This window comes from Lithobates pipiens, unplaced genomic scaffold (assembly GCF_037356315.1).
Source record: "Lithobates pipiens isolate NorthernLeopardFrog02 unplaced genomic scaffold, aLitPip1_a1.2 Scaffold_28, whole genome shotgun sequence".
Classification (NCBI taxonomy): Eukaryota; Metazoa; Chordata; class Amphibia; order Anura; family Ranidae; genus Lithobates; species Lithobates pipiens.
Genome location: NW_027507789.1, coordinates 50,571,046 through 50,587,515, shown reverse-complemented (window position 1 = coordinate 50,587,515; position 16,470 = coordinate 50,571,046). Strand labels below are relative to the sequence as shown.

Below are 16,470 nucleotides of genomic sequence, written 5' to 3'. Positions count from 1 at the left end.
AAGCTGTACACTCACTACTTTACATTGTAGCAAAGTGTCATTTCCTCAGTGTTATCACATGAAAAAGATATAATAAAATATTTACAAAATGTGAGGGGTGTACTCACTTTTGTGAGATACTGTATACCAGGGATATATATGAGGCATAGCAAGACTCTGACAGCCACAACCATGACACCCAGAGGCAGATGCATGATGGGACTTGTAGTTTTGCAACAGCTGGAGGTCCGCTAATTGCTTATCCCTGCTGTATACTGTATCTATAGATAAAAAAATCTTTTGAGTTGAGGTCCACTTTATTGTTTTTAATGCACTGTTTTTTGATTGAGCTCATATTAGTAGCATCTGAAATATAAGGAAGATTTGTCTATTTGTATATTCTATTTTACCTTAATTTCGAATTTTGGGTTATCGAGCACAACGTTGGTTTGGAAAATGAGTGTCCCTACGACTGGTTCATAAGAGCAGAGAAATGTCACCTCTATGGCATTATCGGAAGTTAGTAGGCCATCATACTGATCGTAGGTTATGGTCAATGGTTCTTCTTTCTCTGGGTAAGCAAAAATAAATATTTAGTATTTTCAATAAAATCGTGTTATAATTATCCTACAAAAATAGCACATTAAAGGATAAGGAAACCCAAGAACAAAATGTAATATATTGCAGCTTACAATCCTAAAATGTGATGGCTGCATTAGTCTTCTTTTTTTTTTATTCCAGCTAAGAACATTTTCTGCAAACACCCATAATATCGGTTAATCTTGCAAAAAATGCAGTGTCCTTATCACTTCCTGTTAACTGCATCAAAGAATATATATTTTTTCCTAGCGATCTTCTGTAAACTACCAATTGCCCTGCCCCCTATGTAATGGAGACAAAGATACTGACACATTTGTAGTCCATCTCAGGAGAGCACCTTAGGGTGACAACCATGGCTCCATCCATAGATACAGTGGAGCAATAACATATCTACCGATGAACAGGAATTGTGTTGTTTGCAGGATTACCAGGTGAAAATAAAGCAGGAGAAGCTTGAATGAAACGAAACTGAATGCAGTCACAACCAAGAACTAGAAATCTGCAATATATTTCATTTTTGGGTTTGGAAACATTTCATTTAGCAGATACTGTACATTGTTCATCCTATTTTTTCACTTTACCTTAAAAGTAATTTTAATTATTTTGAGGCAATTTACTGAAAAGAAGAAAGGTAGGGAACATAGACATCATTCGTTTTTCTGTTATGAAGGTTTTAGTGTATTTTGAAAGAATGAATTTAAAGTGAACCTGGGGTCAGGATGTGGACATTCAAGTGTTTAAATACAATAATTGTCTGACCTCTGTAGCTGCATGCATGTGAAGCAATTCATTCCTAAATTTCATAGCAGAAGCACTGAAGTCATTCAAGTTGTTCTCTAAGGCCGGCCATACACAAGTCATTTGTTTCCTTCAACCTGTTGGTTGGAGGAAAGAAGATGACTCAATTTTCCCATCCAAACACTATGTAGATGGGGGAATCCATCCTACTGCGCTATTGTATCCTGACTGGGAGGAGATATTACTACCATCAGAATACACTCATCAGCAACGCCAGCTATAGCCGGCAAGGCTGATAGAGAGAACATCTTTCAAACAGGCTGGTTGTACGTAAGTCGATTAATAGATTGACTTACATACAACCAGCCTGCCCATACATGGATTGAAATTTGGCCAGTCCCTACTGAATTTTGATTCTTGTACTGTATCTATGGCTGGCCTAATCATCTCAGTTCCCCCTGCTACCCTTTCCCAGACCTCCTGCTCTGTTTACTTAAAGAGGAAGTAAACCCTGGTGAGTTTACTTCCTCTTTCATTCCCTGCAAAGGTAAAGCATAATGGACTACTATGCATCACATAGTAGTCCATTTTGTGTCACTTACCTGACACAGGAGCAAGCGATGTCACCCCTGTCCCCTGTAGTCCGGCGCAGCCATCTTCTCGGTGGGTCTTGCTGCTCCGCCGCTGTCGTTCGGCGAAGCTGCGATGACGTCACTCCCGTGCATGCACACGGGAGCCGCCATGCGCGGCATATTCGCCGTTGACGCTCAGTGCGCCTGTCTTTTGGTAAATATCTCCTAACCTTAATCTAGGCTTACCTGTAGGTCAAAGTGTGTTGTAAGGGTTTACAACCACTTTAAGAGATTTGAGTCTGCTGTAAATATTGAGTGTGGGGAGGGTGGAAAACGACAACTTTAGTGCTTATTGTGTGAATTTTGAGGATAAATTACTCCACAGTGCATCTGGCTACAGAAGGCAGTGAGGGCTTTAAAGCTGATATACTGCTTACATTCTGATCACTGTTGTCACCCTGCAGTACAATAAAGAAATGCAGTTTTGTATAAAATAAAATAATATTTTTACATACAGCTATCTTAAGCATTTGAATTTGTTTTGTCATCAACCTTTGTCATTCCTTGCACAGTGGCAGCCAGTTTGGGAAAGGTAAGGGCTTTGACCCAGGAGAGAAAGTGTGGAGAAATCCAACATTTTACAGTTGTCACTGAAATAGCAGTAGAGAGGATGCTCCAATAGGGACACCTGTTCTGATGACAACTATCAAAATTAGGGTCCCCCCTCTGTGAGAAAATAAGGGACATGAAGTTCTGATAAAGAAATATAACTGGTAAAAATATTTCAACAGAAGTTTTTTAATAGGTATAGAATAAAATAAAACTGTATAATATATTTAAAATGTAAAATTTTATGTTAATTTTTCCCTACCCGAGTAAGGTATTTATATAAAAACACCATATCAAATAAAAGCCTTATACCACGTACACTCGATCGGAATTCTCGTCGGAAAAAGCTCTGATGGTTTTCCCAACAGAATTCCACTCAAGCTGTCTTGCCTACACACGGTCACACCAAATTCCGATCGTTTAGAACGCAGTGACATACAACACGTACGACGGGACTAGAAAAAGGAAGTTCAATAGCCAGTAGTCAATAGCTTCTGTCTCATAGTTGAATCTGAGCATGCGTGATTTTTGGCTTGTCGGAATTGCATACACACGATCGGAATTTCCGATAGAAAGTTTTTCCGTCAGGAAAATTGAGAACATGCTATCAGTTTTTGGCTGGTGGAAATTCGGACAGCTAAATTCCAATGGAGCATACACACAGTCGCATTTTCCGATGAAAAGCTCTCATCGGTCTTTTTCTGGCCGGAATTCCGATCGTGTGTACACAGCACTACATGTTTTTTTTTTTTATTTAAAAATTATTCAGGTCAGAAAATAAGTAACAAAGTTATTGCCTACAAATACTAATGCTGCTAAATGTTGTCTATACATCAATGGCCTGTGGTCACAAAAGTGGTAAATATATTGAATATTTTTGAAGCTTGGTGCTGTTGGCATGATAACATAGATGTGGAAAACAAACCGTTTTCCTGCTTATATTATGCCTTCCCTGGTTCTCATTGCCTCACAGTATGCAGAAAAATCAGGGTAAGCTATTTCTGTACAGGAGAGGAGCCTGTACAACTGTGCAAGATCACTACTTAATTTTTTTTTTTCATGCAAATTAAACACAGTAATTCATTTTTATACAATAGGTGAGCTTTTGTCACACTTATGTATATACAGTAGTATTTAATTAAAAAAAGAAAATTCCCATTGAGTATGTTACCTTCACAACCTCGGAGTTGTATTTTTCTGGTCTCCTTGTATATTTCATTAATCTCTTGCCTTGTGTATATGATTGAAGATGCCTTGATTTCAGCAGTAATAACCTTGGACTTGGTTGTCATGTTTCTGATCACTAGATTAAGAGTGACATCTTTGCCAATAGCATGTTTACCAACCACTTTAATATTCCCTGATATCACTTCTTCAATGCAACGAGATGTCGGAGTTATCATTTCTGCCATGATTACCTGTAAGCCCAAAAAATTCAGAGATTTAAAAAGAGCTTAAAATACCAAATATTCTACCTTATATCATATAATGGTAAACATGTTAATGCAAACTCAAAATTAATGTAAGACATGTTTATACCTTTCACTGTCAGAACTGTTTTTCCTTTTTCTTTGCACACATGCTTAAAAAAATAATTTTAGGCCTGAATATTACATAAACCCCCCAAAACATTATATATTTTCCTAAAGCAGACACCCTAGAGAATACAATAGTGATCATTCCAAATTTTTATGCCACACAATATTACCACAAGGGTCTAGAAAATTAAACATTTCAGTAAAAAAATACACTAAAGCTAATTTTAGGGCACACAAATGCAATAAATGACCCAATTTAGTAAATAGATACCCCACATGTCAAATCCTAAATTTGCATGCGCTATTGAAACGGAGACAAGCTTCAGTACCCTATATTTTCCACAGACAACACTTTAAAAGCCTGCCTATACATTATAGAGGAGGTCTGGTGCTATTAATATTGTTCTAACTTTTCTTTCTTTCTTTCCCTTTCCCATTTCCTATTCTCTGAGCTCTTTTCTATGGCATGTAGAATGCTTTATCAGCCTTTAGAATGCCTTGTCAAATGTTCTCTGGGCACACAGGGATATGCCACGCTGCATACAAGTGACTAAGACCTATGTCACAGCCACTATGTTAATGCTGTTCGAGTATCTATGCTACCTGGCTGTAAGAACACTTACCGTAATCCTATTCAAGGCTGTTGCTTTGGCTTTTACAGGCTTGAATAGAACAGGCTATTACAGGGGCAACTTTATTTTGTCCTAGGATGAATGGTTTTGTGTTATATGTGTCCTTCTCCACCCGTATGCAGTTGTTGATTTCCTTACTCAGACACTTCCTGTTATAGGGTGTCAACACTAGAGATGGAAAGGCCTGAAAAAAAACCCAAAAAAACGTTTCATTTATTTTTTTTGAAGCGTGGAATATATTCTTTTACAATGATAAATAATAGATCTATGCCATGGTATTCAAACTATATAACACGAGGATCTTAATGAAAGATTTCTAAGAAGTTATGTAAGGGAGAATTATTCTAACAGTTCAGCAGTCTGTAATACACTGTCTTCTCCTGGCCAGCTTGTTGGGGACCAACTTTTATATTGGAGCGCTCAGGATAAAGTCCCTTTAAGCACTGATGATGACACTGACTCTGATCCATTTAGGCACTGATAATGTCACTGGCTCTGTGATACTTACAGGACACACTGTCCCACTTTGGTCAAAGTGTAATGTGGATTTGGCCAGCTGCCTCTCACCAACTTCTTCTGTTAGCAGGTGGTCTAACCTCTGTACACTATGTGAAACACAGCCAGTCTTTGTCATCATTGTCCTTTTCCCTTGGTCATGTAGTGGGCCCCAACAACATCCATGGTTCCTTCCAATGCCCCCAAATGCCTGTTGCTGTGCCTCTCTCCCTCTCACTTGCAGTGTGAGTGAGCTATGAGCAGACAAATGTGCACACAGTCCTCTCAGAACAGCCTATACACCTCTTCTCCTCTGGGAAAGCAGCCTCTCTTTGCCTGAGTGCCTTGTGTGATCTGCAGTTTACTTCTTCTAAGTCACCAAGCAGATGCAGTGTGTCAGAGCTACACCTCCCACGAGTCTTGCAGTCCACATCCCATGTGCCTTCCGATTGGGTAGATTGTGGGCTCAACATTGGCTGTACACAGCTAAGTATAAAAGAGAATATTCCTGCGCCTAATCAAAGAGTAATCTAATTGTTGCACCGCTGCACACACTGAAATGGGGTACTTGAACCCCAATTGGAGAAGACAAAAGGTAAAAAAGTAGTGGTGCGCGGTACTATGGTGAAGAATCTAGTTAGAACAGGTTTAATATATTCAATAGGTACTCAAAAGATTAGAAGATAAATGTAATATCGTCTCCACTACAGGTAATAAATAGAACGTAGAAAAAGAAAAGACAATATATGTATATAAAAAATATTAAAAATATATATATATGTATATATAGTGAGGGACCCTCACTCCTATGCGTAGTAGTATTTTGAGTGGTGGACAAATGGATAAGAAAAACAATTAATGATAAATAAGACTAGTGGTCCCAATGCGATTTTTTAGGTAGCAGAGTTGCATAAAGTGGCAGTGCTGAATATAAAGAAGGTCCGTGAAAATAACTACTACTGTATTTGTTTCAGTGACTAAAGTACTATACATAAAATAGTGGACGAAATAAAAAATATATAAAGTGAATCACCATGCGATTTGTTAAAAATGACGAAAAACGCATACAAAGTGCTAATGCTGAACAATAAATAGATCTGAAAAGAAAATCTGCTAAGTCAAAGTATATGTGTAACAGTGTACAAAAGTAATCATTAGCTAGATAAGGCAAAAGATGTAAGTAATGCTTGCCTTGTGACTAAAGAAATCGCATATGGTGTTAAAGCCAAGGGAGGGTTAAGCAAAGTGACTCTGTGCGGGTGTCTTTATACCATAGACTTAAATATCGGTGCAGTGCACTAAATTGAATCATACAATCAAAGAAAATAAATCAAATTGTTGAATCAAAACAAAAACGCATAAACGATCCAAGTGTTGGTGAGAGGGAAACAACCCTCTGGGAATAATCCAAAACAGAAGGAAAAAGGTGCACAGTGTTTGAAGCTATAAAAAATATAAAAAACAACAATGGAACAGTAATCCTAGTTAAAATTGTCCATTCAGCTGGTGCAACAACAAGTGGCGATTAGCCCAAAATCGCATGTAACAAGACAGTCGCCTGCAATGCTGGTGCTTAAAATATATGTGCACTATAAGGTAGAGATTTAAACAGTGATAATGGTGATGGTGGATATCTCCCACGTGGTCCTGTGTAATCAGAATATGGGTGTCCCCTTACCTTACATATACATATACATATACCATATGCTGTTACCTTACAGCTGTAAGGTAAGGGGACACCCATATTCTGATTACACAGGACCACGTGGGAGATATCCACCATCACCATTATCACTGTTTAAATCTCTACCTTATAGTGCACATATATTTTAAGCACCAGCATTGCAGGCGACTGTCTTGTTACATGTGATTTTGGGCTAATCGCCACTTGTTGTTGCACCAGCTGAATGGACAATTTTAACTAGGATTACTGTTCCATTGTTGTTTTTTATATTTTTTATAGCTTCAAACACTGTGCACCTTTTTCCTTCTGTTTTGGATTATTCCCAGAGGGTTGTTTCCCTCTCACCAACACTTGGATCGTTTATGCGTTTTTGTTTTGATTCAACAATTTGATTTATTTTCTTTGATTGTATGATTCAATTTAGTGCACTGCACCGATATTTAAGTCTATGGTATAAAGACACCCGCACAGAGTCACTTTGCTTAACCCTCCCTTGGCTTTAACACCATATGCGATTTCTTTAGTCACAAGGCAAGCATTACTTACATCTTTTGCCTTATCTAGCTAATGATTACTTTTGTACACTGTTACACATATACTTTGACTTAGCAGATTTTCTTTTCAGATCTATTTATTGTTCAGCATTAGCACTTTGTATGCGTTTTTCGTCATTTTTAACAAATCGCATGGTGATTCACTTTATATATTTTTTATTTCGTCCACTATTTTATGTATAGTACTTTAGTCACTGAAACAAATACAGTAGTAGTTATTTTCACGGACCTTCTTTATATTCAGCACTGCCACTTTATGCAACTCTGCTACCTAAAAAATCGCATTGGGACCACTAGTCTTATTTATCATTAATTGTTTTTCTTATCCATTTGTCCACCACTCAAAATACTACTACGCATAGGAGTGAGGGTCCCTCACTATATATACATATATATATATATTTAATATTTTTTATATACATATATTGTCTTTTCTTTTTCTACGTTCTATTTATTACCTGTAGTGGAGACGATATTACATTTATCTTCTAATCTTTTGAGTACCTATTGAATATATTAAACCTGTTCTAACTAGATTCTTCACCATAGTACCGCGCACCACTACTTTTTTACCTATTGGCTGTACACAGCTCTACAATAAGAATCTCCTCCTGTAGCTATGACTGTGTAAAAGTCTCCTCCGCTCCCAGACACTAAATCCTTGTCCTGTGAAGATCTCCTGAGAAATAACAAAACTGTCCTAACCAAACACCTTCCTCTTCATTAATTCCATTCACTCCCATAAACAAAGGCTTCAGACGATTACTTAAAATGTAACTCTCATTGTACCACTAGCACTGTTCATCTTTTTCTTTTACAAAAGGATTTATTAATATTCAATCCAACATATCAGGTCAGCAGTTAGATGGTTACATTGTGTAATGAATAAACATAAGGCAAAAAATACAAATAAATAATATTAAAAAAGAAACGTACAAGAAGATTATGCAAGTTTCGTGCGTGACGTCCCAGGAAACAAAAACAAAAAAGTCCAAAAATAGCTTTACGAGGTATCCCTGGGGGACATATGATACCCGTAAATAAGAATGTCCATGCATAGAACCTAACATATATAAAGAAAAGCTTTTGTAATTGAGAGTCTCCCTATTGGGGATAATGCAATGTGAGAAATATAAATATAGGAAAGCAAAAAGTTATCAATATACCCTACCAGGACAATACCCGGCAGCCTGCTAGACACATTAATTTAATGCCTAAGGCATAACGGACAGAAAAAAAGAAAGGAAAATAAGGCAAAGGGAGGGAAACTTTATAGGAGAAAAGAGAACGAAGAAAAAAGAAAAAGAGAAGAAGAGTCCATTGGGGTATGCGCCAGAGAGTTAAATCTAGATAAGCGTACTGTCAAACTGAGAGGGCTGGGTATACATAATCCACGGTTGCCAAACTCAAGGAAGTTTGTTGTATGTATCCGAGAGGATGGCCGTCAACGTCTCGCTCACCATGACATCTCTTATACGGTTTTTGAACTCCTTAAAGGTAAGCGCAGGGGTTTTCCGCCCCATCACAATGGTTAGTTTAGTTGCAGTAAAGAGATGTGAAGAAGGGCTTCATAGGGGTCCCTTTTGAGGTTAACGTGGAATAAGTTATGGAAAAAAGTATAGACTGACCTGTAAGCTGCATGTTTTCAGACATGAACACCAAATATGTGCCATAGAACCTTACTGTGAACATCCCCGAGCAGAGGGGAGAGTAAGTTGTGATGAAACAAGCCAGTCTATCTGGTGTATAATACCACCTATACAACACTGTAAAGGGGTTGTCTAATAGAAGAACATTTCTCGAACTCTTGGAAAAGGGCTATAGTAATAATCTGCCATAATATGCCTTCGAATCTAACACCCCCCCCCCCTGTCGTTTTGCCCGTTGAAGATTGGTCTCAACAGACCCAGAAATTATAGATCAATATATCAATGATATTAGGCCCAGGGAGTAGGTTCTGGTTCTACAGAGGCTCTCAAAGAGGGTCAGAGTATATGGGGTAAGGCGGGATTATATGAGTTGTTGAAGAAAATGCCTAAGTTGTAAGTAGCTTTAGTGTTCTTGTGGGGGAATATCATGAGAAGAACATAAGGCATCAAATGTCAGTATCTTAGTAGGGGTAAACAGGGAGTGAATGTCCATGAATCCGTTCGCAGTCCACCAGGATAATAGGGCTGGATTTTTGCAACCTGGAGGGAATAATGGGAAGTGAAGAAGTCGGAGAAGGAGGAGATGGGGAAAGATCAGACCCGTGGAATATTTAACTGAGTCCCACAATCGTAGAGATTGGGCTAAGCATGGCCCTATTGTGGTGAGATGATGTATAGGAGGGAGCCAGGGCAGGGAAGAGAAAGGTATAGGATCGTAGTCTACAAGATCAATTGTGGCCCATAGCGGTATTTGGTATGTTTTGTGGGGATGAGATAGCGGAGCTATGTTCGCTGCAGTATAGTAGGTGTACAAAACCTGCTTACTGATTCAAGGACAGGTGGATCCCCAGATATACTTAAAAAGCTTGCGGTGGTGTATGCGTAAAATATGTGGAGGGACTAAGATGGGCAAGACTCGAAAAAAATAAAGTAACATTTTTTTTTTAACCAACAATATGTAGCAGAATATATATTGGCCTAAACTGATGAAGACATTTTTTTATAGCCAATATCTATAGGAGGGGTTTCCACCATCCCTGATAAGTTTTATTTTATACAGTATGTCTTATTTTCAGTTCGATGTGTATTATGTGAAGTTGAAGCCTATTGAGATTTCCATACATTAGAATATTCCACCATTATTGTTAAGTTATTGTAAAGTATCAGCTTTACAAGAAGCATGGGCTGTCAGGTTCAGTGGCATCTACTCTGGTTAATGCAAGGAACCTGGTCTCCAGAGTCATATATTATAGAGTCTGGAAGGCAAATGTCTCCTGGAGTGAATCCAGGGGTTGGCATGCCAGGAAGTATATCATAAGTAGAATCCTTGACTTTCTACAGATGGGATAAGAAAAAAATCCGGTCTTGAGAACTATCAAGGACCAGGTTTCAGCCTTATCAGTATTTTTCAATGACCACTTGCTTCACACTCTTTGGTTCGTAGTTTTATTCAGGGGGTAACGTGGCTTAAAACCTCCAGTTAAGTCACCCCTGAACCCTTGGGAATTTAATCCTGTCAGCATTAGAGAAACAGCCTTTTGAGCCGATACAAAATATTCCCTTGATCGTTTCTGCAATATCTTCTGCAAGAACGGTATCAGATTTGGCTACTCTATCTTATAAAGAGCCATATTTAATTATTCACAAGGATAAGGATGTATTATGTCCTCATACTAATTTTCTACATAGGGTAGTCTCAGCTTTTCATTTAAACCAGGTATTGTTCTACCTTCACTTTTTCCCAGAACCCCGTTCTGTGGAAGAAAAGTCACTACATTCTCTTGATGTGGTGAGAGCAGTCAAAATCTATTTAAGAACGACTGTTCAGATTCAAAAAACTGTATTTTGTTTGTGTTGCCTTAAGGTCCTAAAAGAGGACAGGCAGCATCGAAATCCACTACTTCTAAATGGATTCCACAAGTGATTGTTCAAGCTTATGTTTTAAGAAGGAAAGTTCCACCTTTTCATATTAAAGCACACCCCACTAAGATTTTTAGTGCTTTGTGGGGTGTATCACCAAGCTTCCATGGTTCAAGGCCTTACCTTAGTCTTCATTCCATACATTTACCAAATGTTATCAGGTGAATGTAAAAAGACTTGAGGATATCGCCTTTGGGCGTAGTGTACTGCAGGCAGCAGTATAACTCCTCTAGTCTCAGGTTGCCCTAATTCTGTTGTCTCCCTCCCCTCAGTTGGCTTTTCTATGGGACATCCCACATAGTAACTACTATGGCTCTGTGTCCTGTGATTTGTACTTCAAAGAAAAGGATTTTACAGGTAAGCTGTTATAAAAATCTTATTGTTGCCTTTTTTGGTTCATTTTCCATTAATTTATGACTTACAATACTCACTTATTTGTGGAATTGGTAGCATTTGTTAATTCAACAGGTCACTTTATTTCTTTTCTTTTTCAGGATTCACTTTATTATTAACTATCTGCATTTTTTGATCTTTTTCTATCAATTCAACATTGCAGGATTTTTTATATATTCATCAACCTAATCATAGGTTCACTTGCTCACTAGACCATTATATTATAAATTTTTGTATATATCATGCATTATCAGCGCAACTTTTTTTTTTAGTTTCTCTACTCCCTAGGAACAAATTTAACCCTTTGATTGCCCTTGCTAACCCCTTCCTTGTTAGTGTCATTAGTACAGGCACAGTGTATATTTTTTGCACCGATCACTGTATTAGTTTCACTGGTCCCCCAAAAAAGTGTCAAAAGTGTCAGGTGTCTGATTTGTCCGCCACAATATTTATTTTTATTTTTATTTATTTATTTATTTTATTTTTATTTATTAAAAATAAATAAATAAAAATATCCCATTGTTACTATAACACTATAACTTTTGCGCAAACCAATTAATATACGCTTATTGGGATTTTTCTTTTGCCAAAAATATGTAGCAGAATACATAGTGGCCTAAACTGATGAAGAAATTCGATTTTTTTTTTTAATTGGATGAGTTTTATAGCAGAAAGTAAAATAAAATATATATTTTTTTCAAAATGAATTGGTCTTTTTTTTGTTTATGGTTAAAAAAATTAAAACCGCAGAGGTTTTAAATCAAATACCACCAAAAGAAAGCTCTGTTTGTGGAGAAAACTGAAAAAAACTTTATTTGAGTACAGTGTCGCACGACTGCGCAATTGTCACAGTGGCGGAACTTTCTGGTACAGAGATGTGCTGGGGGTTGGAGGTGTACAGCGGAGACCAGCCAGGTGAAGGGGAACAAAATCTGTGTGCGGGGGGGGGGGCTTTCTGGGGACACTAATGTAAGAGGGGGGCTCTCTGGGCACACTTATGTAAGAAGAGGGGCCCTCTAGGGACACTAATGTAAGGGGGGCTCTCTGGGGACACTAATGTAAGGGGGAGGCTCTCTGGGGACGCTGATGTAAAGGGGGCTCTCTGGGGACACTGATGTAAGGGGGTCTCTGGGGACACTGATTTAAGGGCTGGTTTCAGGGGACACTAATGTAAGAGGGGCTCTTTGGAGACACTAATGTAAGTAGGGAGGCTCTCTGGGGCCCCTGATGTAAGTAGGGAGGCTCTCTGGGGACCCTGATGTAAGTGGGGGATCCGCTCTCAGATATGTAACAATTATATATATATATAGTGCTTGTTAGGCTACCCACTTGCGTCAAACCACTCCAGAATTTACATATGCAAGCCACACTCTTGTTATCAGGTAAGCTGTTTGGGCTGGTCCATGCTTATTTATGCATTAAAACATCTGGAACTAGTCTTATTTGGGCATTCTATTTTATTAGATCTTTCCAGACTGCTGAGCATTCATTATAGGATTTCTGGCCAATCCATCCATTTTGTGAACGGCCTATGCAAGTACTGTGGCGGGGGGGTAGAGCCACGCAGATGCATCAGCCTGCTCATTGCCCCACTGCCTGTCCTGCTGTCACACTGCAGCAGCTGGACAGAGCACTGTGGCAGACTAGGTGGGCGGGGTGAACACTTATAACAAATGGACTAGCTTGCTCAAAACCCAAAAGCTTAAACTTTGAGTTCTATTATTTTCAGATGATATTGTTCTTAAAATTTGCTAGTTGCTTGATAGTTGTTAAAGATACTACTATTGCCGATATATGCAGTGTTATCTGGGAATATAATTATTGGGGGGGGGGGGGGGGCACCATGTTTTACTACACCAAGAAACACTAGGGTTGCTGGCTGATTAATGTGGTAATTAAACTCACTTGGCGCCTTATCTGCATTAAATTAGCCTCAGAATCTGTGTAATTAATATGTGTTTGGGTTTAAAGGGATGGGATGGCAACCCTAAATGCCAGCCCTTTTGCCATTACAACACATGACACAAGGTGAAGTTAATCGACCGTCTGGGCCTTTTATTAAACAACATAAGTAATTAATAACACAGACCAACCAACAGCCATTTCCATACCCATTTCCATACCTTTACTCTCAAACCGACTTACCATATCTCAGGAAGGGCAGGACGTTTATCCAATAGCTTCCCAACTCCGACTGTTACAGTACCACCCCTTCCTCCAGTCTTCTCTCCTATGCACCTCCCATCACCCCGCCTGCTCCACCAATCACATACCTAACACTCCTACCTATCTCTTTGGCACATTAACTCTAACTCTAAAGTCCCATACACACTATCAGATTTTCTGCTGTTTTTTTCCTTCAGATTTACCAAAACCATAGGAGTTTCAATTTGTATGCAATCAGGAAGGCCCTTGCACTACATGGTTTTGGTAAATTTGAAGGAAAAAATCAGCATAAAATCTGATAGTGTGCATGGGGCTTAAAGAGGAAGTAAACCCTGATGGGTTTACTTCCTCTTTGATTCCCTGCAAAGGTAAAGCATAATCGACTACAATGCATCGCATAGTAGTCCATTATGTGTCACTTACCTGTCACAGGAGCCAATGAAGTCACCGCTGTCCCCTGTAGTTCTGAGCATCCATCTTCTTGGTGGGTCTCGCTGCTCCGTCGCTGTGATTCTTCGAAGCAGCGATGATGTCACTCCTGCGCATGCGCACGGGATCCGACACTCATGGCATATCACCGTAATCTGCTGCTTACCCAGTGCGCCTGCGTGCCGCTGTCTACGGCGCATGCACCATAGACAGCGGTGGCTGTCTTCAGGTAAATATCTCCTAAACCGTATAGGTTTAGGAGATATTTCTTGGACCTACAGGTAAGCCTTAATCTAGGCTTACCTGTAGGTCAAAGTGGTTTGTAAGGGTTTACAACCACTTTAAGTTGTGTGGTTCCCCTTCCACCCTGACATGCCAGCCCTATGCTTCAGTCATTCCTCCTATCTCTGAGCCTTCTCTCATAAGGCCCATCTTCAGGGAATCCATTTATAATGGACTTTGCTGCTATGGACATTATCCCATACAGGTATGGGCCCCAATATGTTCTTTATGCACCATATGTGTTGGGGAAAAAACACTAAGGGCAGTGATAAGTTCAGCAGAAGCCAGTTCTACCTCTGCTGAATTATATGAATCATCTGTACATGTATGTGATCGATGTGAGATGTACCTGTAATTTTCAAGTTCATCAGAACGGAAACTTTAATCAAGTAAAGAAGTTATCGGTGTCTTTGGCTAACAAAAGTATCTATTATGGGATAAGTGGTGTATCTGAACCTCAAATTGGGAGTTAAAGCCATTTAACCCTTTTGGTTAAGCAGCCTTGGGTTGCTGTAGGACATTTGTATCTGGTAACCATTGTGGATGAGGAGATTTGAAGAACTTACACTTTAACCTTCAGCCCCCATTCACACCGGTGCAACTGCAGGTGCGACATGCAATTAACAAATCGCACTTGAAGTCACATCTAATGTATTTCTATGGCACTGATAATAGGTGTGATTTAAAGTAGCGTGATTTAAAAATTAGTTCCTGCGCTTTTTTTGGCAATTTCATGTGTAACTTACTTTGAAATCTGTGCATGAAATTGCACAGATTTTGACAAGCCGCACATGAAATCGCACTGACTGGCGGCTCTGAAATCACACTGAAGTAGTGCAATTTCAAAGCCGCATTCGGTGTGAATGGAGGTTTAAAGTTGGTTATCTCAAAATAATCTAGAGTGGGTGACTGGGGACAAAGAGAAGGCTAATTTATTAAATACTTTCTTCAGCTCTGTGTACACAAAAGATCATGGGGGAGGTCATGTCCATAATGGGGGCGATAGTGACACAGCCCCAAATGATCCACAATGGCTCAAAAGTGATATGGTCCAGAAATATTTAGACAGAATAAAGGTGGATAAAGCACCTGGCCCTGATGGCATCCACTCACGGATCCTAAAAGAATTGAGCTCTGTAATTTCAGAGCCATTGTATCTAATTTTTAGGGACTCATTAATGATGGGAATAGTGCCACTGGATTGGCGCAGGGCGAACGTGGTGCCTATATTTAAAAAGGGATCAAAGTCTTTACCAAGTAACTATAGACCTGTTAGCTTAACTTCTATAGCTGGGAAGATACTGGAGCGTTTAATAAAAAAACACATTGACGAGTTCTTGCTGAACAAAAACACTTTAAGCAACAGACCTCACCTGGAATATGCCGTTCAGTTTTGGGCACCAGTTCTCAAAAAGGATATCGGGGAACTGGAGAAAGTGCAGAGAAGGGCAACCAAACTGATAAGAGGCATGGAGGAACTCAGCTATGAGGAGAGATTAGAGGAACTAAATTTATTCACTCTTGAGAAGAGGAGATTAAGGGGGGATATGATTAACATGTTCAAATATATTAGGGGTCCATATAGTGAACTTGGTGTTGAGTTGTTCTCTGTACGGTCAACCCAGAGGACACGGGGGCACTCTTTACGTCTAGAGGAAAAGAGATTTCAGCTTCAAGTACGGAAAGGTTTCTTCACAGTTAGAGCAGTGAAAATGTGGAATAGACTCCCACCAGAGGTGGTTCTGGCCAGTTCAGTAGATTGCTTTAAGAAAGGCTTGGATACTTTCCTGATGGTACATAATATAACTAGGTACTAACATAGGTAAAGTTGATCCAGGGAAAATCCGATCGCCTATTGGGGGATCAGGAAGGAATTTTTTTCCCCTGCTGTAGTAAATTGGAGCATGCTCTGCTGGGTTTTTTTTTCGCCTTCCTCTGGATCAATTGTGGGCATAAAATTGGGTATCTGGATTGTACGATTATTTTTTATTTTATTTATTTGTTTTTAAGGTTGAACTGGATGGACTTGTGTCTTTTTTCAACCTGACTAACTATGTAACTATGTAACAACATGGATTCATGAAAGACAGAAGTTGTCAGACAAATCTGATTTCTTTTTATGAGGAGGTAAGTAAAACCTTGGACAGAGGGGTGGCGGTGGACGTGGTATATTTGGATTTTGCAAAAGCGTTCGATACAGTTCCGCACACACGGCTCATGTGTAAGGTAA

The 16,470-nt window shown here is 39.1% G+C and overlaps 1 protein-coding gene across 2 annotated transcripts in view; it reads right to left on the bottom strand.

Moving 5' to 3' along the window:
- Nucleotides 1-16,470, bottom strand: part of LOC143935374 (protein-glutamine gamma-glutamyltransferase E-like) — an 80,592-nt gene that overhangs the window by 29,441 nt on the left and 34,681 nt on the right. The window contains exons 3-5 of one of the 2 annotated variants that reach the window (XM_077459195.1): nt 4,660-4,852; nt 3,670-3,916; nt 390-550 (exon numbers count right to left, since the gene is read on the bottom strand). In XM_077459195.1, coding sequence (XP_077315321.1) covers nt 390-550; nt 3,670-3,910 — 402 coding nt within the window. In that variant the 5' untranslated portion in view covers nt 3,911-3,916; nt 4,660-4,852. The remainder of the gene's footprint in view (nt 1-389; nt 551-3,669; nt 3,917-4,659; nt 4,853-16,470) is intronic. The other variant, XM_077459196.1, reaches the window with a different exon arrangement.